This window comes from Ranitomeya imitator, chromosome 3 (assembly GCF_032444005.1).
Source record: "Ranitomeya imitator isolate aRanImi1 chromosome 3, aRanImi1.pri, whole genome shotgun sequence".
Lineage (NCBI taxonomy): Eukaryota > Metazoa > Chordata > Amphibia > Anura > Dendrobatidae > Ranitomeya > Ranitomeya imitator.
The window spans coordinates 353518710-353542908 of record NC_091284.1 but is presented as its reverse complement, the minus strand read 5'-3'; the positions used below and the strand labels follow the sequence as shown (position 1 = coordinate 353542908).

Genomic DNA, 24199 nt, shown 5'->3' with positions numbered 1-24199 from the left:
CTGATTCTTAGGAAGGAAGGCTGCCGGAAAGAAGCAGGGCGCGTCCGAGGGTGAGTATATTCCTATTAGGTATATACTCACCCTCGGACGCGCGCTGCTTCTTTCCGGCAGCCTTCCTTCCTAAGAATCAGCGCTTGCAGGACCTTGCGTGACGTCGCGGTGACGTCGCGGCTTGTGATTGGTCGCGCGAGCGGTCGCATGGGCGGCCGCGCGACCAGTCACAAGCCGCGACGTCACCGCGACGTCACCGCAAGGTCCTGCAAGCGCTGATTCGAAGGAAGGAAGGTTCCCGGTTAGTACCAGGGCGCGTCAGAGGGTGAGTATAGCGATATTTTTTATTTTAATTCTTTATTTTACACTTAAATATGGATCACAGGGCCTGAAGGAGAGTTTCCTCTCCTTCAGACCCTGGGAACCATTGGAAACCCAATGCACTGCATTGGGTTTCGAGTTTCGGCCGACCCCGACTTTTTTATAGGATCAGCCGATTTCACTCGACCCAACTTTTGAAAAAGTCGGGTTTCGTGAAACCCGACCCAATCCTATAAAAGTAAAAGTCGCTCAACCCTAATTGTGACCAATTAAAGGAAACCTGACATCTGATACATGCTGCTGATCCACGGGTTTCAGACACTGGCTGCATGTTTTCATCCAGGTAAACTCTGCGGCTTTTAACCCCTTAACAACCACCGATACGTCTTTTAACTTTGGCAGTTAAGGGTATTTTTTCCTCAGTGCCGCTTTTTAACGGCGCTGAGAAAAAAGGTTATAGAACTCCCCAGCGTTGGAAAATCTCCGGGGGCTCCATTACCAGGGAACATGATTAGGGTCGTTTTTTTAAAAATGTCCGATTTCCTATTTATTTTTCTCTCCACTGATATGATCTAGCACATCAGAGGAGAGGAAAATGGGATCCCCCGAGCCCCCCGGTACCTGTGGTGTACCCCGGGCCCTTCAGCTGTGTCCCCCGGCCATAGGCGTCTTCTTCTGGGAAGAAAATGGTGGCACATGCGCAGTGCACCTGCCGAGATCTGCTGGCCAGCACTCAGCAACAATAGGAGATTTGTCTTATTGGTTCATTTTGATCACTGTGATAGACCCTATCACAGTGATCAAAGCAAAAAAATAGTAAATCAAACCCCCCTTTATCACTCCCTTAGTTATGTAAAAATAAAATATAAAAGCGTGTTTTTTTTTTCATTAGGGTTAGGGCTAGGGTTATGGTTATGGTTGGGGTTATAGCTAGGGTTAGGGTTTGGGCTAGAGTTAGGATTAGGCTAGGGTTGGGCTAGGGTTAGAGTTGGGGCTAGGGTTGGGGTTAGGGTTGTGTTGAGGTTAGGATGGTGTTGTGATTAGGGTTGTGGTTAGGGTTATGGTTATGGTTTGGATTAGGGTTAGGGGTTTGTTGGAGTTAGTGCTGTGTTAGGGTTGGAGTTACGATTGGGGGGTTTCCACTGTTTAGGTACATCAGGGAGTCTCCAAACACGACATGGCACCCGCCATTGATTCCACACAATTTTGCGTTCAAAAAGTCAAAAGGTGCTCCCTCCCTACTGTGCTCTGCCATGCGCCCAAACAGTGACTTTCTCCCACATTTCAGTATACTCAGGAGAAATTGCACAACAAATTTTGTGGTCCATTTTCTCCTGATACCCTTGTGAAAATAAAAGTATGGTTCCAAAGTAAACTGTTTGCAAAAAAAGGAAAATGTTCATATTTTCCTTCCACATTGCTTTAGTTCTCGTGAAGCACCAGAAGGGTTAATAAGTTTCTTGAATGAGGTTTTGCGCACCTTGAGGGGTGCAGTTTTTAGAATGGTGTCACTTTTGGGTAATTTCTGTTATATTAAAAATTGTATTTGTAAATTTTGTTGGAAAAATGGGAAATCGTTAGTCAACTTTTAACCCTTATAACGTCCTAACAAAAAAAAAATTATGTTTCCAAAATTGTGCTGATGTAAAGTAGACATGTGGGAAATGTTATTTATTAACTATTTTGTGCGATATGACTCTCTGATTTAAGGGCACAAAAATTAAAAGTTTGAAAATTGCAAAATTTTCAAAAATGTTTCCAGCTTTCCGTTTTTTTCATAAATAAACGCAAGTCATATCGAAGAAATGTTACCACTACCATGAAGCACAATATGTCACAAAAAACTGTTTCAGAATCAGTGGTATCCATTGAAGCATTCAAGAGTTATAACGTCATAAACTGACAGTGGTCAGAATTGTAAAAATTGGCTTGGTCATTAAGAAAAACATACTTTAACCCCTTACCGGCATCGGACGTACTATACCGTCCGATGCCGGCTCCCCTGCTTTGATGCAGGGCTCCGCGGTGAGCCCGCACCAAAGCCGGGACATGTCAGCTGTTTTGAACAGCTGACATGTGCCCGTAATAGGCGCGGGCAGAATCGCGATCTGCCCGCACCTATTAACTAGTTAAATGCCGCTGTCAAACGCAGACAGCGGCATTTAACTACCGCTTCCGGCCGGGCGGCCGGAAATGACGTCATCGCCGACCCCCGTCACATGTCCGGGGGTCGGCGATGCGTCTCCATTGTAGCCATAGAGGTCCTTGAGACCTCTATGGTTACTGATTGCCCGTCGCTGTGAGCGCCACCCTGTGGTCGGCGCTCACAGCACACGTGCAATTCTGCTACATAGCAGCGATCAGCAGATCGCTGCTATGTAGCAGAGCCGATCGGCTTGTGCCTGCTTCTAGCCTCTCATGGAGGCTATTGAAGCATGGCAAAAGTTAAAAAAAAAAGTTTAAAAAAATGTGAAAAAAATAAAAAAAACATAAAAGTTTAAATCACCCCCCTTTCGCCCCAATCAAAATAAATCAATAAAAAAAATATCAAATCTACGCATATTTGGTATCGCCGCGCTCAGAATTGCCCGATCTATCAAATAAAAAAAAGTATTAACCTGATCGCTAAACAGCGTAGCGGGAAAAAAACTCGAAACGCCAGAATTACGTTTTTTTGGTCGCCGCGACATTGCATTAAAATGCAATAACGGGCGATCAAAAGAACGTATCTGCACCGAAATGCTTTCATTAAAAACGTCATCTCGGCACGCAAAAAATAAGCCCTCAACCGACCCCAGATCACGAAAAATGGAGACGCTACGAGTATCGGAAAATGGCGCAATTTTTTTTTTTTTTTTTTTAGCAAAGTTTGGAATTTTTTTTCACCACTTAGATATAAAATAACCTAGTCATGTTTGGTGTCTATGAACTCGTAATGACCTGGAGAATCATAATGGCAGGTCATTTTTAGCATTTAGTGAACCTAGCAAAAAAGCCAAACAAAAAAACCAATGTGGGATTGCACTTTTTTTGCAATTTCACCGCACTTGGAATTTTTTTCCCGTTTTCTAGTACACGACATGTTAAAACCAATGATGTCGTTCAAAAGTACAACTCGTCCCGCAAAAAATAAGCCCTCACATGGCCAAATTGACGGAAAAATAAAAAAGTTATGGCTCTGGGAAGGAGGGGAGCGAAAAACGAACACGGAAAAACGAAAAATCCCCTGGTCATGAAGGGGTTAAATGCCTCCTGGGACCGAGCTGCCCCTGAGACTAGTCACACAGGACCTCGGCAGCTTCTACAGGCCTTCACCCCTGGAGTGACAGATCTTTCCCTATACACGCAAGCAGAGATAAATCTTTTACTCAAGTGGAGCAGTCAAGGAGAAGCAACTAGGGACTGAGACGCACAGGAGACTAGCTGGACAAGATGGTCCCTTAAAGCATGTTTTTCAAGCAACGCAGTGTTTTAAAGTCAAACATACTGAAATCATGCAGCCAGTGCCTGAAACATGCTGCCTGTGGATTGGGAAGCATGTGTCAGCTGTCAGGTTCTCTTTAAGACAAATGCTATTAAAATAAGGCTGTTGTTTGTTTGCCATATACAGTGGCATATAAAAGTGTGGGCACCCCTCGTCTCACTTACTGTTATTGTGAACAGTTAAGCAAGTTGAAGATTAAATTATGTCTAAAAGGCCTAAAGTTAAAGATGATACATTTCCTTTGTATTTTAAGCAAAAAAATTTTTTTTTCATCTTTAACATTTTAAAAATTACAAAAAGTAAAATGGGCCAATCCAAAAGTTTGAGCACCCTTGCAGATTTATGTGCTCAGATAACTTTGACTAATGTTTAAAACCTTAATTAGCCTGTTAGGGTTATGACTTGTTCACTATCATCATTAGGAAAGGCCAGGTGATGCAAATTTCCCATCTTTATAAAAAAGCAACAGCCCCCTCTAACCTTGTGCCAAAAAACAGCAGCCATGGGTTCTTCTAAGCCTCAGCCTAGCACTCTGAAAATGAAAATGGTGGAGGCCCACAAAGCAAGAGAAGGCTTTAAGAAAGCAAAGCGTTTTCAAGATGCCCTTTCCTCAGTTCAAAATGTAATTAAGAAATGGCAGTTAACTGGATCAGTGGAGGTCAAGATAAGGTCTGGAAGACCAAGCAAAATTTCAGTAAGAGCTGCTCATAGGATTGCTAGAGTGGCAAATCAGAACACTCGCTTGACTGCAAAAGACATTCAGAAAGATTTATCAGACTCTTGAGTTGTGTTACATTGTTCTACTGTTTGGAGATATCTGCACAAATATGGCCTTCATGGAAGAAAATATGCAAAAGAACATCACAACAAGCCTGATGTATTTTGGAAGTTAAAATATGAAGTTAAAATAGAACTCTTTGGCCACAATGATCAAAGGTATCTGTTGAGAAAAAATGGCACCGAATTTCAGGAAAAGAACTTCTCGCCAGCCATTAAGTATGTGAGTGGATCAATCATGCTTTGGGGATGTGTTGCAGTCAATGGCACGGGGAACATTTCATGGGTAAAGGGAAAAATGGATTCAATGATATTTGAACAAATTCATGATGCAAACATAACACCACCTGTAAAAAAAAAGTTGAAATTGAAAAGAGGATGGCTTCTACTATTGGATAATGATCCTAAACACACATCAAAATCCGCAATAGACTTCTTCAAAAGGCACAAGCTGAAGGTTTTACCATGGTCCTCACAGTTCCTTGATTTGAACATCATTGAAAATCTATGGCTAGACCTCAAAATAGCAATGCATGCAAGATGACCTAGGAATCTCACAGAACTGGAAGAATTTTCTAAGGAAGAATGGGTGAAAATCCCTCAAACAAGAACTGAAAGACTCTTGGCTGGCTACAAAAAGCATTTACAAGCTGATAGACTTGCAAAAGTTGGTGCTACTAGGTACTAGCCATGCAGGGTGCCGAAACTTTTGCATTGTACCATTTTCCTTTTTGTAATTTTTAAAATTTATTTAAAAGATGAAATTATATATATATATATATATTGTCTAAAATAGAAAGGAAATGTGTCGTCTTTAACTTTAAGCTTTTTAGAAATTATTTCATCTTAAACTTGCTTAACTGTTCGCAATAAAAGTAATTTTACATGCCATTGTATAAGAGTAACAATCTCTATACGGAACAGCATTGAATGAGCAACATCAAGCAATTTTTCTTTAGGAGACCGAAGACGCAGTTCAGTCTGCCGCAAACATGTCATGTTTAATTAATTGTATCAAACAAGTGTTCTGCAGACTTGGGCAAACACGGATATCATTTTCCACAAAGTCAATGTTTTAATGAGGGAGAAGCAAACGGCGAGCAGACGTGTTAGTCCTTGTGAAGAAATAACAAGAGAGATGTACAGACACCGTCAATGCTCTGTGTAATTAGATTAGCACACTTAGCACTTGGTAGAGGGAGGTGAGAGAGGGGGACACAAATTCTTTTTTCACTCTTTCATTCACCATCATGAAGAGAGGTTTAAAGTCTTCTCCTTGGGATCTGGCACAATGAGCCATCTTTGTGCATCAGTAGGAGTCTCCATATGTTGCAATGCTGGCTCTAATCTGAAAGCTAAGCTGCATTCTGTAGCATCTCTGGCTCCCTGATGGATAAAACCCATATACGCACTCATCTCTCATCAGATCCCCCAATAAAAATGACTTGGACAAAGACCTGCCCTGAATTCACCCCCTCCAGATAAACAGTTCAGTCCTGAGTAGTTTATCTTCACAATTTGTTAAATCTCTAATCTTGATAGCCATGAAACCAAATGTAACTGTTAAGCAGGTGTATAGGACAACTTCTAGTTAGCACATGTTTCTTCTTTTACAATTTCTGTGCCCGGAAGGCAGACTTGAAAAAAAGGAAGGGCTGCCAGCTGCAGAAATGAATAGCCACCCCACCCCCTTTATTTGTATGTGATTGACTCCCATTTTTAATTTCAGGAGCAGCTAAATGGTACATGAATTTCGGCAGAGTCTACTAGAGGGTTTTAACAAAAATAAAACTGATTAGCAAGGAGCCTGACGCTGCTAGAAGAATGAACCTCACAGGATTTGGCTGTGGTTATAGTGGCAGAAGTGGGATAAAGTAGCATGGTAGATTTCAGATCCGAAATATGCCTAAGGCAAAGCAGAGTCTCTGCTCTATCTGCAGAACTATCAGATTTATCACTTTGTTCTCAGTTTGAAACATAATGATGAATTTAAAGCTAGAAGATTAGTATTGACTCTACATAATAGCGATTCTCTATATTCGTCTGGGAATCCTAAATATACATTATATCTAAAAAGGTTTCATTTTCTAATGGCCCACATTTATTATTTTTCCCATTTTCATTCTCTTTTACAATTTACTGACTTATTATTAGTGGTAGAACAAATAAAATATAACTAATATTAATATAAAATTGTAGGCACTCTACAATTTTATATTCACATTAGTTATGTCTGATATATTTAGTATGCATAATTTATACATTGATTTTGGGGATTTTACACTTTGATTTTTGGGATGTTAATGGTTTTGCCCCAATTTTGAACACTTTTTATATTAAGAGGACATCAGAACTTGGGCCCCTCTCAGTGTAGCCAAATTGATTTTTTTTTTCTTGACAGCTTATCAAAAAATCACGTAAAGTCAATATTGAAGAACCATGCTAATAATTAAGATTATATGTGATACAAGTCTAGAGTCCATAACTGTGGTATCAAGACATTAGCTGCATTCACTGGGAAATGTAAAATGATTATATTTACAGTCATAAAAATTTGTAGACGTTTTGCCAAATTACAGACGTATCAAATTCTTATTATGGATATATGAAAAAAGGTTCCTGTTTTAAAAACGGTGCAGGAATTTTTGGACGGTTCCACTACTGGGATGCCCTGTAATCACTGAGGTACTGCTTAGCTGCTGATTTCCTTTGGAGGAAGTCGAAAATCAAATGGTGACCATGAAAATCAGTTGGTATATAGGTTCCCTGCAATGATGACGTTTTTAATTTAACTAGCTCACTAGATGGGGATTCACTGTTTAAATAGGGGTCTCTGAAGTAGATAAAAGATAAATTGTATTAATCATTTAAAAAAGCCAACCTTCATAGTAGATGAGAAATATAGATTGTACTAAATGAAAACAACTGGGACCAGAGTATGTACAGCTCTGGCAAAAATTAAGAGATCACTGTTCAATTTGTCAGATTTTTCTCTTTATAGGTATATTTTTGAGTAAAATGTAAATTGTTCTTTTTAATATATACTTACCTTGTAATGTCTTCACATCCTGCTCCATCCAAATGTGTCCGGATCCCAGAATTCCAAGCGGCGGATGTTCACCGACCTCCATATTGGGACACCCAAGTGATGGGTGTCTCAATATGGAAACTGCTGGAGGTACCAGCCTCTTGCACAGTATCACCAGCGGAACACCATCGTACCACACTGTATACGCTGTACGCACCACACACATAAACACACACTGTATATGCCGTACACACCACATACACACACACTGTATACGCCGTATGCACCACATACATACTGTATACGCCATATGCAGCCTCTTGCGCGGTACCACCAGTGCAACACCATCCCGAAGACGCCGCCGCCGGGATCAGTTGAATGATTCACTGACCGCCGCCATCTTTGTACAGTAGGAGCGCATGGGCAGTTCTAATGAGATGCCACTATCTGTCTGCACAAAGATGGCGGCAGTCTGATTTACTGCACCTGCGTGAATTCCGCGCAGACGCAGTGAATCATTCTGCTGAACCCGGCAGCAGATGCATGACGTGTCTGCAGGCAGAGGAAGCTGGTCACATTTTAGGGTTTTCCCAGGAACGAAAGTTCATTTTTAAAATTGTCCATGTCTGACCGTGTACAGAGCAAACCACATCACCTGGGCAGGGGAGGAAGCAAAAGACAATACTGACATTACAGCAGGAGATCACAGTGGATTCATTTTGTCAGGTGAAATATTTCACTGACTGTTTTCAAACAATATTTTACCTCACAAAATGTATCCTTTGCAATCTCCTGCTGTATTGTCATTATTGTTCAGTACACGGTCAGACACAGACAATTTTTAAAATGAACTTTCATTTGTGGGAAAACCCCTTTAAAAAGCAAATATCAACGCCAACATGGCTCCTCCTAAAAAGTACGCCAATGACAATGAAAGATAGCTGCAAAGGCACAACGTTGAAGACAACAACGGGCAAAGGAGACTCTTGAAGAGCAACAGTATTGCTGGGACAAAAACAATGCATATAAGTGCAACGGGACAGTACATGAGGGGAGAACACAGCACAGGAAGGAGAGAGACAGCAGACAAGGGGGATAGCACATGGCGTAGACAGGTCAAAGAAGAGAGCACAGACGGGAGAAGTCAGCACATGGGGAAAGAGAGAGTGGATAGGTGGGTGTGCACAGCCTGCCTCCATCGTGACATTACCGCTCTCCCGATGCGACAGAATCGGGCCTCCATCTAGTTTATTCTATAAACTTCTGACAACATGTCTCCGAATTTCCAAGCAATAAATGTATTTTTTTCTGACAAAGAATAATGGTCAAAATAAAAAAAAACAGTGCATTCAGACCTCAAATAATGCAAACAAAACAAGTTCATACTCATTTAGAAACAACAATACTAATGTTTTAACTCAGGAAGGGTTGAGAAATCAATATTTTATGGAATAACCATGATTTTTAATCACAGCTTTCTGGTATCTTGGCATGCTTTCCACCAGTCTTTCACACTGCTTCTGGTGCAAAAAATTAAGCAGTTATTCTTTGCTTGATGGCTTGTGACTATCCATCATCCTCTTGATTACATTCCAGAGGTTTTCAATGAGGTTCAGGTCTGGAGATTGGGCTGCCCATGACAGGGTTTTGATGTGATGGTCTCTTACTTTTTGCCAGTGCTGTAAGCTAGGGTGCAGTCAGGTGGCCGTATAAAGGCCCCGTCACACTGAACGACGCAGCAGCGATCCCGACAACGATACGACCTGTCCGGGATCGTTGCTGCGTCGCTATGAGATCGCTGGTGAGATGTCAAACAGAGCGATCTTCCCAACGACGCAGCAGCGATGCGGCGACCTGTAGCGACCTGTACAACGACATCGTTGGTCGTTGTGACCCTGTCACATGGCTGCTATGATAACGATACAGACCTCGATGAGGGACGTCTTGTGTGACGTTGTAGTCACACAGGCGTGCCTTTGTGTTCCCTTTTCCGCCCCCATTCAGTTAATTGGTGGTCGCTACTGCGTTCTGATTGGTCGGCGGCCTAGCCATATGAGGCGACATGATAGCTCTTCCGTCCTTTGTTCCTGAGCGCGTGGTGGTGGATTGCAGATCGTTGTAGAGTTCTCCGGCCTGCGACTTCTAGCGCGTGGTGTATTGCAGATCATTGTAGAGTTCTCCGGCCTGCGACTTCTATTCGTTTCTATTCTTCAACGGTTCTTTGGATATCTATACTTTGTGCACGGTAGGTATCGTTTGGGGTCTCAAATGCGTTTCCATTCCCTTTCCATTCCCTTGGCACCTATTATTCTTATATTTTTGCTCTGGAAGGAGGGAGGGAGTGCTTTGTTGGTATCTGTGTATATATATTTTAGCACATGGAGCCATTTTAAGTAGTCTCGTGGGCACAGATAGGGTTACTAGGCCTTATTTTTTAAATAATAAATTTGGCTCTATGCCGGTTCCATTTGCATGGCAGGGGTACACAGCCTGCACTGGTGTGGTCAGTGGAGGATTATTGGAAGGAGGGACTGCAGACTGGCTGAGATTATTAGCAGTCCAGGCGAATTGTTCTCTATTTTACATTCACAGTAGTGTGGCTCATACATAACTCTTTTGAAATTCAAAATGTTGTTTAAAATTTTCCATATATGCTCACTGTATGCTATTCTTTCTTTCAGATGTCTTTCAATACCGAGGAGTTTGTTCGGGAATTGATTGAGATGTATAGATCCCTGCCCTGCCTTTGGCAGATTAAATCCGCTGAGTACAGCAACAGAAACAAGAAGAGGGAGGCTTTTGCCAAACTTGTTGCTCTGTTTCAGCAGCATAACCCCAGCGAGAAGGTGGATGAAAGTGTAGTCCGAAAAAAGATCCAGGGTCTAAGAACTGTTTATAAAAAGGAGCTCAACAAGGTGGTGAGGTCAAAGAAGTCTGGTGCCGCCACAGACGAGGTTTATGTGCCATCGTTATGGTACTTTGACTTACTTGGCTTCACCCGTGACCAGGAGCTCCCGCGTACAATGGCATCTTCAATGCGGCAGACCCTGGATGAAGACCCTGTGATCACGACTGACACCCCTGTTGGAGATGTAAGTACCTTCTTTGGTTGCTTCCCTGTAAAAAGCTTTAAAACTTGGTCTCTCATGCCATAGGCGAGTAGAAAATAGTAACTAAATTTTTTCCTCTTTTATTATGCTGCATTTTATCCAAGTTATCCCTTCCACTTCAGATAAGTGCAATCCTTAACTTTTTGACCCCACTCAGTGCTCATACGGTTGAATTAAAAAAAATCCTATCCTGTACTACTAGTTCCTCCACTTATTTACTTCTAAATTTTCTGTTCCTGCAGCAAAATCGCCATGATGATCAGTCCACCCCGACCGGTGACAACCTGCTGGGACATGGACCAAGCCGGGTGGAGGCTAATGAGGGGTCTATTGAAGACCCTGCACCCTCAACCCCCAACACAGCTTATTTACCACGTCGAATGAAGAATGGTCATAAAAAAAAGGACACAGTGTCGCCATCGACAGAGTTGGTCACTTTGGCCAAGCAAATGTTGAGCCAGCAGACCAACAGTACAGGGGACAGCTTCGCCAACTTTGCCGCTGACCGGCTAGGGAAGCTGCAAGCCGCACAAAGAATCCATGCCGAGAGGGTGATATTTGAAACTTTAAGTAAAGCGGCAGCTGGACAGCTCGATGAAAGTTCAAGTGTGCACAGTTTTATGGAACGTGATCCGTGTTCATGGCAGCAAATGAATGAAACACCTGAGGCAATGCGTGGGACACCAGCACACCGTCATAGATCTCATCTGAACATGCCACTTGCCCCTCCACCACAATATCCCCGGTTTTCCCATTCTTTTCTTGGGCAATTATCATCTCCGCCCAGCCAAGGATTTTTGAATGGTGAAAACCAGTATGAAGAATTATAGTTGCATTAAATAATTTGGGTTATAAGTATAATTGTTGTATAGTTTAGTTATTTGATATTAAAGAGTTAAATTTAAATGTTACTTTATGTTAAAAATTGTTATAAATAAAAATTTTTTGATAATTCAAAACTTGCAGCCTGCTTTACTGAATTCAGCATATAGTTATTAGCAGGTCTAGTAGGTGGGGTTATGTGCTGGGTGCATGTATACAGATGCATACATATAATGAGTGTTCGTGATGGAATTTGTTTGTTGTTTTTAACAAAGCGTACACTTCATGGGATATTAAATTTTTTTTTTTTATAAACAGTATTAACAACCAACATCCTAATAAAACTTTGAACAAAAGCATCAACATAACAAAAAAAAAAAATTAATGGCTGCCGCTCTGCTGTTGTGCAGCCACAAAACGATCCAGCATCACTCCGTGCTGTTTGACTTGCTCAGCCAGCCTCCTGTGTGATGCCTGGAGGTCCTCTAATGTTGGGATTTCTATGGAGGGAATGGGAAAACATAGTTTTGTACATGCATCAAACTATCATGTACGTGTTTGTTATTTAACACTTACGGTTTTCGGGTACATCGGGTGAGGAAGAACTAAGGGACCACCCGGATCCTCTGGCATCACCGCCTAGGGAAAGATACAACACTTGATAGTACACGACAGTCCTATCCTTTACGAGTTGTATGGACCTATTTTTTAGTGCAATAATTACCGGGGGACATGACTTCACCCATGTCACGGAGTGATGCTGGCGACCCTGTTGGTGACGAGCCTGTCGTTGACTCCTGCTGGGGCTCCGGGTCTGCTGGTGCTGGAGGGAAAAAAAAATTATTACATTATTACATACGAGGCGTGCGGAGCCGAGCCTGGTGTGTGTACGAGGCGTGCGGAGCCGAGCCTGGTGTGTACGAGGCGTGCGGAGCCGAGCCTGGTGTGTGTACGAGGCGTGCGGAGCCGAGCCTGCTGTGTACGAGGCGTGCAGAGCCGAGCCTGGTGTGTGTACGAGGCGTGCGGAGCCGAGCCTGGTGTGTACGAGGCGTGCGGAGCCGAGCCTGGTGTGTGTACGAGGCGTGCGGAGCCGAGCCTGCTGTGTACGAGGCGTGCGGAGCTGTGCCTGGTGTGTACGAGGCGTGCGGAGCCGAGCCTGGTGTGTACGAGGCGTGCGGAGCCGAGCCTGGTGTGTGTACGAGGCGTGCGGAGCCGAGCCTGCTGTGTACGAGGCGTGCAGAGCCGAGCCTGGTGTGTGTACGAGGCGTGCGGAGCCGAGCCTGGTGTGTACGAGGCGTGCGGAGCCGAGCCTGGTGTGTGTACGAGGCGTGCGGAGCCGAGCCTGCTGTGTACGAGGCGTGCGGAGCCGTGCCTGGTGTGTACGAGGCGTGCGGAGCCGAGCCTGGTGTGTGTACGAGGCGTGCGGAGCCGAGCCTGGTGTGTAAGAGGCGTGCGGAGCCGAGCCTGGTGTGTGTACGAGGCGTGCAGAGCCGAGCCTGGTGTTTGTACGAGGCGTGCGGAGCCGAGCCTGGTGTGTAAGAGGCGTGCGGAGCCGAGCCTGGTGTGTGTACGAGGCGTACGGAGCAACACTCACCACGATGTGGAAGGCTCTGTGACCGGATGCTGGCTAGGCGCTCACTGGACCTGTACTGCAGATCCGCCAGCTACTTCCGGATCTGTGTACTGGAGCGCTGCACCCCAAATCTCTGGTCTAGGCCCCAACTGATCCTCCGCAGCACAGCCTGCTTATGGAGGACGGGATGCTCTTGGTGATTCTGACACCCATAATCACGGGCATCTAATTCAGTTATGAGGTAACGCACTTCAGCGTCACCCCAAGGCGTTGCACGACGCCTGGCCGCCATTTTGCCGCCACTAGTGAAAAGCAAGGCCACAGCACTGTCCATTCACCCGCCCACAACGCATCAGCGCCGTAAACCACGCCCACGACGCATCAACGTCACCGCTATTATTATAGACTACGCTGCTGCGTTCGCGAAGGAAGCGGTCTGTATTGTAATCTCCAGGTCACAACGAAGACGCTACTGCGTTCTGAATGTGACGCATTCTCAATACAACGTCTCCGGTTGCACTGGTAGACTGGAGTGTTGGTGGTTTCATGTATGGATATGTATTAACCCCTTCCCGACCTGTGACACAGCGTATGCGTCGTGAAAGTCGGTGCCAATTCGACCAGTGACGCATATGCTGTGTCACAGAATGATCGCGTCCATTTAGATCGGGTGAAAGGGTTAACTCCCATTACACCCGATCTGCAGTGTCAGGGGGAGTGGTAGTTTAGCCCGGGGGGGTGCATTTTTTAGAATGGTGTCACTTTTGGGTATTTCAGCCATATAGACCCCTCAAACTGACTTCAAATCTGAGGTGGTCCCTAAAAAAATTGGTTTTGTAAATTTCATTCTAAAAATGAGTAATCGCTGGTCAAATTTGAACCCTTATATGTTCCTAGCAACACAAAAAAAATTGTTTCCAAAATTGTGCTGATGTAAAGTAGACGTGTGGGAAATGTTATTTATTTTGTGTCACATAACTCTCTGGTTTAACAAAATAAAAATTCAAAATGTGAAAATTGAGAAATTTTCGAAATTTTTTAAAAATTTTCATTTTTATCACACATAAACGCAAAATTTATTGACCTAAATTTACCACTAACATGAAGCCCAATATGTCACGAAAAAACAAAATCAGAACCGCTAGGATCCGTTGAAGCGTTCCAGAGTTATTACCTCATAATGGGACACTGGTCAGAATTGCAAAAAACGGCAAGGTCTTTAAGGTAAAAATAGGCTGGGACACGAAGGGGTTAATGTTTAGGTAGGTGTTTAGATTTGTATGTATGTGAGTATGTATTTGTATATGTAGGTATCTGTGTAGATTTCAATGTTGATGTATATGGATGTATCAGTAGACATAGGAATACATGTATGTATATACGGGCCCTTACTGCAGAAAGAATGAGAAACAAAGCTTTTTCAAAGTAAAACAAACAGTTTATTAGACAGATCAGTGCAACAGTGTATAAATGTCAGTAGTAGCCCACTATAAGTTCTGATGCTGCCAAGTAACAGCACCAGGACCGTTAAAATATTGGCAGTAGTTGTCTCGGCAGGTCTTCGCATCGTGGGTGTTTCGGCCAGGTAACAATGGTTGAAGGCCTGCAATTGCGGGATCATTTGCGCGCCATTCACCGAGCTGCACTTCCCCATTTAATAGGCCCACAGAGTCCATGAATCCAGGAGGACTATACGCCAAAGCATCGCGACGGCGAAGGAAGTTGTGAAGCACACAACAAGCCAAAACAACAGAGTCTATCGATTCAAGCTTCATGTTAATAGGCGTGTGGAAAACTCTGAAGCGATTGGCCATGATACCGAAGGCATTTTCTACAACCCGACGTGCCCTTGACAAACGGTAATTGAAAATTCTTCTTTCCTCTGTTAGATTTTTTTGGGGGAACGGTTTGATAAGATTGGGATGAAGCGGGAAGGCCTCATCACCGACAAAAACAAAATTAAGGTTGCCTCTAGTCTCGGAGTTGGGAGGCAAGTGAAGGTCATAGTTGTTCAAACGCTCTCCAAAGAGTGTGTGCTCTAAAACGCCACCATCGGAAACCCTTCCATTCATGCCAACATCTACATTTATAAATTCATAATTCGCGTTAACAAGGGCCATCAGGATGATGCTGAAATAGCCCTTATAATTAAAGAAGTAGGATCCGCTGTTCGGTGGTTGAGTGATCCGGACATGTTTCCCGTCCAAAGCCCCACCACAGTTTGGGAACTGCCAAAGCTGCTCAAAATCGGAGGCAATCTTTTTCCATTCCTCCTCCGTGTTGGGAAACTGCATGTAGCTACGTAGACTGTGGAAAATCGCATCACATGTCTCTGGAATTAGAACGCTGAGCAGGGTCCTTGATATGGCTGAAGAAAAATGCAAGTCTTGCAGCGAGCGCCCGGTGGCCAGGAATCGCAGCGTGACTGCCAATCTTTCATCGGCCGGGATGGCAGCACGCATCACTGTATCCTTCCGTTGAATCAGTGGAGTAATTCTTTCCAGTAAATGTTTGAAGGATTCCTCAGACATCCGCAGATAGTTGCGGAAATCATGAGGATTGTTATCCTGAAGCTCTCTTACAAGTTGCATGTGGGACAAATCAGACCTCTTCTGCAGCCACTCTCTGGTCCACATGCGACGCTTTCGTTTAGAACGCCTCTCTTGCATCCGGGCCTCATCTTGACGCCGAGCTTCCTCAACCAGCAATGCAGCAAACACAACAGCACACTGCGCATTGTTCATGATGCTGCACACTGAAACACATAAAAGAAAAATAAGATAAATTTAATAAATAAAAAAAAAATTCAATTACGTTACCATGCATTACAGAAAAGACCCCCTAAAATATCAGCCCGTGTAAAAGTATATCTACACAGATAGCAGACAAGCCCTCACTCCATCCCTCCACAGCAATGATAGCAGGAAATTATCTTTAGTTGCCCTGTATAAAAATTTAGGGGAAAATGAAAACGCACTTGCGACCCCAAATACATACCATACACAATGTATAAGTTGTCAGAAGAATCCTTGCAGAACAGATTATCGAAATGGAAGAGGAGTCGCAGGCCGGAAAACTCTACAACGTTCTGCAATCCACCACACGCTCAGGAACAAAGGACGGAAGGGCTATTATGTGTCGCCTTAAAGCATGGCCGCAAACCAATCAGAACGCAGTAGCGACCACCAATCGGAACAGAATGGGCGCGGAAAAGGCAACGCAAATGCACGCCTACATGTCGGTGTCTGAGTCGTCAATGGGGTCGTTGGTAGGTGTCAAACAAAGCGATGTGTGTTCCCCAGCGGGACCTCAACGATCGAAAAATGGCCCAGGCCATTCCGACATGACCAGCGATCTCACAGCAGGGGCCTGATCGCTGGTACGTGTCACATATAGCGAGATCGCTAGCGAGATCGCTGTTGCGTCACAAAAATTGTGACTCAGCAGCGATCTCGCTAGCGATCTCGTTATGTGTGACGGGGCCTTAAGACTTGCTATTAGTGTAGGGCAATGACATGCTAACTAGCTATTAGTAGCAGACTGCAGTCATTGAGATTGAAAAAACCCTATAACTAGATAGCAAAAAGAAGACAAAGGACTGATAGTGGAAAGCTAAACAAAGATAGAGGAAAATGCTAAAGGTACCATCACACTGAACGATATTGCTAGCGATCCGTGACGTTGCAGCGTCCTGGCTAGCGATATCATTCAGTTTGACAGGCAGCAGCGATCAGGATCCTGCTGTGATGTCGTTGGTCGCTGCAGAAACTCCAGAACTTTATTTCGTCGCTGGACCTTCTGCAGACATCGCTGAATCGGCGTGTATGATGCCGATTCAGCGATGTCTTCACTGGTAACCAGGGTAAACATCGGGTTACTAAGCGCAGGGCCGCGCTTAGTAACCCGATGTTTACCCTGGTTACCGGCATCGTTGGTCGCTGGAGAGCTGTCTGTGTGACAGCTCTCCAGCGACCAAACAGCGACGCTGCAGCGATCGACATCGTTGTCGGTATCGCTGCAGCGTCGCTGAGTGTGAAGGTACCTTTAGCTAACTGCAATAAATATAACTAACTGTCCTCACAAATTTCCCTACGCATTTCATCACAACAGTGTAACTGCTTTAAATCGTCAGAGGTGGCACAGTAGTGCGCACATAGTTGCAAGGTTGGACTACCTCACTAGATAGATAATTTGGGAAAAACTGAGACTCTCACTTCAAACAAGGATTTATGGATAATTATGAAAAATATTTAGAATTGAGAGTCCTCAGTGGTTCATACATTTTAATGGCTAACTGGAAAGATGGTAACAAATTGCAAGCTTTCGAGACTACATAGGTATCTTCATCAGGCAAAGACTAAAACAAATTCTGAAGAATCACATATTTATACACAACAGGGCACAGGAATAATGCAATAGATAAGACAAGTGACGTGAAGCATTGCATTATTTCTGTGCCCTGTTGTGTATAAATGTGCGATTCTTCAGATTTTGTATTAGTCTATGTCTGATGAAGAGACCTGTGTAGTCTCGAAAGCTTGCAATTTGTTACCATCTTTCCAGTTCCCCCCTCCCCGCCCTACCCTTAGAGACCATAACATAAACAGACAATGTTCCTTGCATTTTACACATATTCAAATAACAAACAGTCACAACTCCTGAAAACCTCTTATAGCTTCATACATCATTTCACCGCACTAGTTCCAATCAATCCACGGTTGCCATATCTTGTGGAAAAGGTCCAACTTGTTTCTCTTGGTGTAAATACTTTTTTCCTGTAGAAGTATATGATCCGTCTGTGTAAGAAAGTCTCTTCTAGTCAGAGGTTCCTCTCTAATCCAAAATTTAGCGATCAGCTTTCTTGCGATGAATAACAATCTTGCATTTACTATTTTGATCATATTATCCGTTGTTATTTCTTCCAGGTATTCCAATATGCATACCAATGGGTTTCTAGGGACAATGCACCCATACACCAATTCAATACGATTCAATACTAATATCCAGAAGGAAGACAATCTGGGGCAATGCCACAACATATGCAATATGCCCGCCTGAGATTGTGAACACCTTGGGCATTCAGAATTAGGCCTCAATCCAGCTTTGAATGACCTTTCAGGGGTTCTGTATGCCCTATGAATTACAAATAACTGTGATAACCTCCCAGGTTCACTCATAGAGATCTTTGGCACGTATTCTAAAATCGATTCCCATCTATCATCATCAATCTCTCCCTGTTCAGCCTCCCATTTTCCTCTAGCCTTAATAGGATGAATAGAAAAGCAAATAAAAGGTCCCCGTATACCTCCGAAATTGCCCCTCTTGTGCCACTATTCTTAAGGATAAAATCCAACATAAGATCTACTTGCATCACTATGGGCCTCCTTCTAATTTGTGTCTGATATGCATGGTGAATCCGGTTATATTGATACAGCTCTAACCGCGATAACTGAAATCCTTCCTGTAGCACCTCAAACGATTTAAGACTGCCCTGGCTGACAAGCTGACCTATCAGTCTAATACCTGCCTCTTTCCAAGACCGAAAACCCTTCATCTGCCTAAGTTCCTGCAAATATATATTGTCCCATATACGTGAAAACCTGGTGAAGCCATTCACACCCCTGATATACTTCACTTTTTTCCAAACCTTGTGGATTAGATTAAGGCTATGTGCATACGTTAAGATTTCTTGCAGAAATTTCCTGAACAAAACTGGACATTTTCTGCAAGAAATCCGCATGCGTTTTTCTCGCGTTTCTTTTTGCGGATTTTTTGCGTTTTTTTCCGGAGGTTTTGGGATGCTATAATATAGTGGGAAATCTGCAAAAAATCTGCAAAATTAATTAACATGCTGCATTTTTTACCGCAATGCATTTTTTCACGGAAAAAAGCACAACATATGCACAAAAATTGCGAAATGCATTATAAATGTAGGATACATATGCATGCGTTTTTAAAGTGTTTTTATAGCGAAAAATGGCGAACAATCCTGACCGTGTGCTGACAGCCTTAATAGTGCAATACTGAGATCCCGCCTTCATGAAATACCCTCCCTCCAGACTTTCACTCAATGATACCATCTTTAGTAAGAACCTCAAGCTATTGGGCGTTTGCCCCGTTCCCTTTTTCCTCCCCCCCAACCTTTAAGATGTTGGCACTGTGCTGATAAAAAATATAACCAAGGATTAGGAAGCGCCAAACCACCCTCCGTTTTGGGCCTCTGAAGTATTTCCTGTTTAAACCTTGAGCTCTTTCCCCCCCATATTAGTTCACCGAACAGAGATTTAATCCTACGAAATCTACACTCATGGATCCAGATAGGGGAGTTATGTAGCACATAGAGTAGTTGTGGCATCACAATCATCTTTTAAAAGATTCACCCTACCAACTACTGACAGGTGTAATTTATTCCACACTAAAAATTTTGTACGTATTTTTTGCAGTAGCGGGCTTAAATTTAGGTCCTCACTTGTTAGAAGAAGAGCAATATGAATCTCCAAGTATGGCTACTTTCACACTAGCGTTTTCTGCAGACGTCGAAATGGGTCATTTTGTGAAAAAAAGAGCATTCCTGCAAAATCTCCCGCAAGATGCCTTTTTTCCCATAGACTTGTATTGGCGACGCATTGCGACGGATTGTCATACGTCGTGTACGTCGTACGATGGATGCGTCGAAATTTGGCGACACGTCATCTGGAAAAAACGTAGATTGTAACGTTTTTTGTCTCTGCCTAAAAAACGTGTCGCGACGCATCCTGCGGCATGGCTTGTTGACTACAATGGAAGCCTATGGACGCAGGATGCATGCGCTGCAATACGTTTTTTTACACTGAGCATGCTCAGATTCAGGATTTTGTAGCAAAATCCCAAATCTATATAAACCTGGCCTGGGCCTTCAACCCCACATATGCCAGCAAGAAGACAGAGAAGAAGAAGCCTCCAGACAGACTCCAGCCTGCCAGCAAGACCCAGCCTGCAAGACCCAGCCTGCCAGCTAGACTCCGGTCTACCAGCGAGACTCCAGCCACCATAGAGCCAGTGTGAGTATTGCCCTTTTTGTGTGTGTCTGTGTGCATGTGTCTGCATGTCCATGTGTGCGTGTGCATTTGTGTCTGTATTACGTACTGACTACAGCAAGAGCTAAAAACCATTAACCCTTCATTACCCCATATCCCACCGCTACATGGGAATGGGAAGAGAGTGGCCAAGTGCCAGAATAGGCGCATCTTCCAGATGTGCCTTTTCTGGGGTGGCTGGGGGCAGATGTTTTTAGCCGGGAGGGGGGCAATAACCATGGACCCTCTCCAGGCTATTAATATCTGCCCTCAGTCACTGGCTTTACTACTCTGGCGGAGAAAATTGCGCGGGAGCCCACGCCAATTTTTTCCGCCATTTAACCCTTTAATTTAACAGCTAGAGAGCCCAAATTTTGCATATACACACTACTAACATTAGTAGTGTGGAATATGCAAAAAAATGGGGATATGAGATGGTTTACTGTATGTAAACCATGTCTCATATCATGTCCGGTTTAGGAAGGAGATAGCAAAAGCCGGCAATTGAATTACCGGCTTTAAAGCTATCTCGCGCTGGAAGAAATATTAATATATATACATATATGTGTCTCAATGACATACATATATATATATACCTATTCTATGTGTACACATTTATTCTACCTATTCTATTGTAAGCTGTCAGTGTGATTTTACTGTACACCGCACTGAATTACCGGCACACCGCTGCGTATTTCTCGCAAGTCACACTGCTGGTCCATGTGTAATCTGTATTTTTCTCGCCCCCATAGACTTTCATTGGCATATTTTTTGCACAATACGGTGAAAAAACGCAGCATGCTGCGATTTTGTATGGCCGTAGAAAGCCGTATAATACGGATGCGTAATATACGGCTGATAGGACCTGACCCATTGAGAATCATTGGGCCGTGTGTAATGCGTGTTTTACGGACGTATTCTATGCGCTCATATGTCCGTAAAACTCGCTAGTGTGACGCCGGCCTGATTCGTGCCTTTTTTATGTGTGTATGTATGCTTGTCTGTATGTGTCTTGTGTTTGTGTCTGCCTGTGTGCTTTTGTGCCTGTGTGTTTGCATAATGTGCGTTTGTGTGTGTGCATGCACTTGTGTGCTGTCAGGCATGTGTGTGTGCGCGTCTTGTTGATTGCATGTGCATGCGTCCGTGCAGCATGTGGTTTCAATGTGTGAGCATGTGTGTTGTGTGTTTTTTTTTTCTTTTTAAAATTGTTTTTATTTTTAATCTGATCTATTTTAGTGGTCTGTGCAGCATGTGGTTTCCATGTGTGAGCGTGTGTCTTGTGTGTGTTTTTTTTTTCTTTTAAATTTTTTTTTGTTTTGTTAATGTGATGTATTTTAGTGGTCTGTGCAGCATGTGGTTTCCATGTGTGAGCGTGTGTCTTGTGTGTGGTTTTTTTTTTTTCAGTTTAAAATTGTTGTTTTTTTTTATTGTTAATCAGATGTATTTTAGTGGTCTGTGCAGCTTGTGGTTTCAATGTGTGAGCGTGTGTCTTGTGTGTGTATTTTTTGTTTCTCTTTAAAATTGTTCTTTTTTTACTGTTGAAACCATTCACTGTTGATGTACTTGTATTTAAAATAAAGAGCATTTTAGCTCCTAATTGTGATGAAAAAAAAAAAAAGAAATTAAAAAAGAAATTAATAAAATGTGTTTAAAAAAATGTCCGTTGTATCATTTCAGGTAAAGGTAAATTTAAAACTGGTGTATGTACAAATGGCCACACATGCAATACAGAGTTGGTTGAGGGTTTTTTTTAATAAAGGTAATTTTGAAAAGGTTTTTTTTTGGGTGGGGGGAATTTTTCAAGGGATATTTGAAAATCAAATATGTGGTAAATACCTTTGAAATGGTGGGTTGACATTTCAATTCCTTTTTTTTTTGGGGGGGGGGGGTGGAAATGGTTAGGTCACTTAGGTGCATCTGGTGTATTTGGTTTTGGGTGTTGGCCTGCATGAACATTGCTCACAAAATTTGAGCAGGGTGGTTATTGTTAACATTACCTAGTTCGGGTGGTGGGTCTAACTATAAATACTTTATACCTACAGATCCACCAGGTACCCAAACCAGCCCACAGGGACCACCCAGACGTGCACACATCTGGAATTTTTACTTAAGTAAGTTTTGAAGACCTTTAATCTGCCAAATCAATGTATATAGCAGATTACAAGTGTCTCTTTACTTACAGAGCCAACAGGACCACAGCCACCTCTGCCATCCCACAGGACCAGGGATCACAGCCATCTCTGCCATCCCACAGGGACCACCCAGACGTCCTTACATCTAGAACCTTTTCCTTAAAGTAAGTATTAAAGACCCTAAATCTGCCAGATCAATGTGTATAGCAGATTACAAGTGTCTTTTTACTTACAGAGTCAACAGGACCACAGCCACCTCTGCCATCCCACAAGACCACAGCCACCTCTGCCATCCCACAGGACCAGGGACCACAGCTACCTCTGCCATCCCACAGGACCAGGGACCACAGCCACCTCTGCCATCCCACAGGGACCACCCAGACGTCCAAACATTTTCAACTTTTTCCTTAAGTATTAAAGACCCTAAATCTGCCAAATCAATGTGTATAGCAGATTACAGGTGTCTTTTTACTTACAGAGCCAACAGTACCACAGCTACCTCTGCCATCCCACAGGACCAGGGACCACAGCCACCTCGGCCATCCTACAGGGACCACCTAGACGTCCAAACATCTTCAACTTTTTCTTTAAGGCCGGTTTCACACGTCCAGATAATTCCAGTACCGGGAAAAAATCGGTACTGGAATTATCCGTGTCCGTGTGCCCCTACGTTTCTGTGGCACATCTGAAAATACTCACCAAGCTCCCTCGTTGGCTGTCGCTGCTTCCTGTTCTGGCCGCATCTTCTCCTGTATGCGGTCACGTGGGGCCGCCGATTACAGTAATGAATATGCGGCTCCACCCCTATGGGAGGTGGAGCCGCATATTCATTACTGTAGGAGTAACTGACTTCAGGCCTTACTTCAAACTCCGCTGGACAGTTAGTCATAGGTTGGCTGTCTACCTTACTACACCTACAAAGACATAGGGGGCAACATTGGGAGAGGGGCATCTCTAGGGTCCCGGAAGACCTCCAAGCCTTCCCGTGATACGGGTGGCATCCTAGCCATAACATACCTGGGGGACGTTAGAAACTAGTAACATCTGGAACCAAAGAACGAGAGAGAGAGCTGTAGAGAACGAACGAACGAGAACAGCAGTTGTGAGGACTATTTCGAATGCTCAGCAGGATAGGACTACAACACACAGGTGCTATTGGTAGGCAACGATTTCCATCTGCAAAGGAAACTCTGGATGTGCCCATCGGACCGGCCGGTCTCTGAGAGCCCTGTTAAATGTACTCTGGATTGAGGATCCTGAAGCCTTCAGAGGTAAAGAGACTGCAACCTTGTGTCCTCATTATTGACTGTACCTCACACCATCACTATTCACCGTACTGGGAAGCCCTGGGTACATACTTCACCTGTGGGAAGGTATACCATCCAGCTGCCATTCCATCACCCCAGCGGAACCCACAGCAGCGTCGGTCACACTGACCGAACACCGCAGGTGGCGTCACGAACCACTGACAGACTGCTTTGCTACTTTCATTGGACGCCCCTTAGCAGGGTCACGGACCGGGTTTAGCCACCATGACAGCCTCGGAACCGAACCAGAGAGGCCCGGTACCGAAACGCGTGGCCCTGTGTCTGGGGGCGCTCCAGAGACATGAGGCAGAATGGGTGGACACATGGGTGTTGTGAATTCCGCTCTTGGGCTCCCTCCGGTGGTTGTAAGTGGCACTTTTGTGAGTTCTGCTCTTGGGCTCCCTCCGGTGGTTTTAAGTGGAATGGCTGCTCCTTGGATTTAGCAGTCTGCAGCTGCTTCCACTGATTGTCTTTCTGCTCGGCTATTTATGCCTGGCTCTTCCTTCAGCCAGTGCCACTTGTCAATGGTTCCTGGTTGGATTCACATCTCTCTTGGATTTCCCTGATATCCTGACCAGTTCAGCAAAGATAAGTCCTTG

At 43.9% G+C, this 24199-nt stretch overlaps 2 protein-coding genes across 2 annotated transcripts; one reads left to right on the top strand and one right to left on the bottom strand.

Annotated features, from left to right (window-relative positions):
- The first annotated feature begins 4298 nt into the window (after nt 1-4298).
- Nucleotides 4299-11541, top strand: LOC138671473 (uncharacterized). The gene is made up of 3 exons (XM_069759651.1): nt 4299-4490; nt 10283-10693; nt 10954-11541. The coding sequence occupies exons 1-3, from the start codon at nt 4299-4301 to the stop codon at nt 11539-11541; spliced, it is 1191 nt and encodes a 396-aa protein (XP_069615752.1).
- A 2977-nt stretch (nt 11542-14518) lies between these two features.
- On the bottom strand, nt 14519-15844 carry LOC138672093 (uncharacterized). Its single transcript, XM_069760147.1, has one exon. The coding sequence runs from the start codon at nt 15773-15775 to the stop codon at nt 14594-14596; it is 1182 nt and encodes a 393-aa protein (XP_069616248.1). The 5' UTR covers nt 15776-15844; the 3' UTR covers nt 14519-14593.
- Between the last annotated feature and the right edge of the window lie 8355 nt (nt 15845-24199).

Coding starts and splice junctions, on each gene's coding strand:
- LOC138671473 (XM_069759651.1), top strand. CDS start 4,299: ATGGGTTCTTCTAAGCCTCAGCCTAGCACTCTGAAAATGAAAATGGTG. Junction 4,491..10,282: donor GAAGACCAAGCAAAATTTCA/GTAAGAGCTGCT, acceptor TCTTTCTTTCAG/ATGTCTTTCAATACCGAGGA. Junction 10,694..10,953: donor CTGACACCCCTGTTGGAGAT/GTAAGTACCTTC, acceptor CTGTTCCTGCAG/CAAAATCGCCATGATGATCA.
- LOC138672093 (XM_069760147.1), bottom strand. CDS start 15,775: ATGCAAGAGAGGCGTTCTAAACGAAAGCGTCGCATGTGGACCAGAGAG.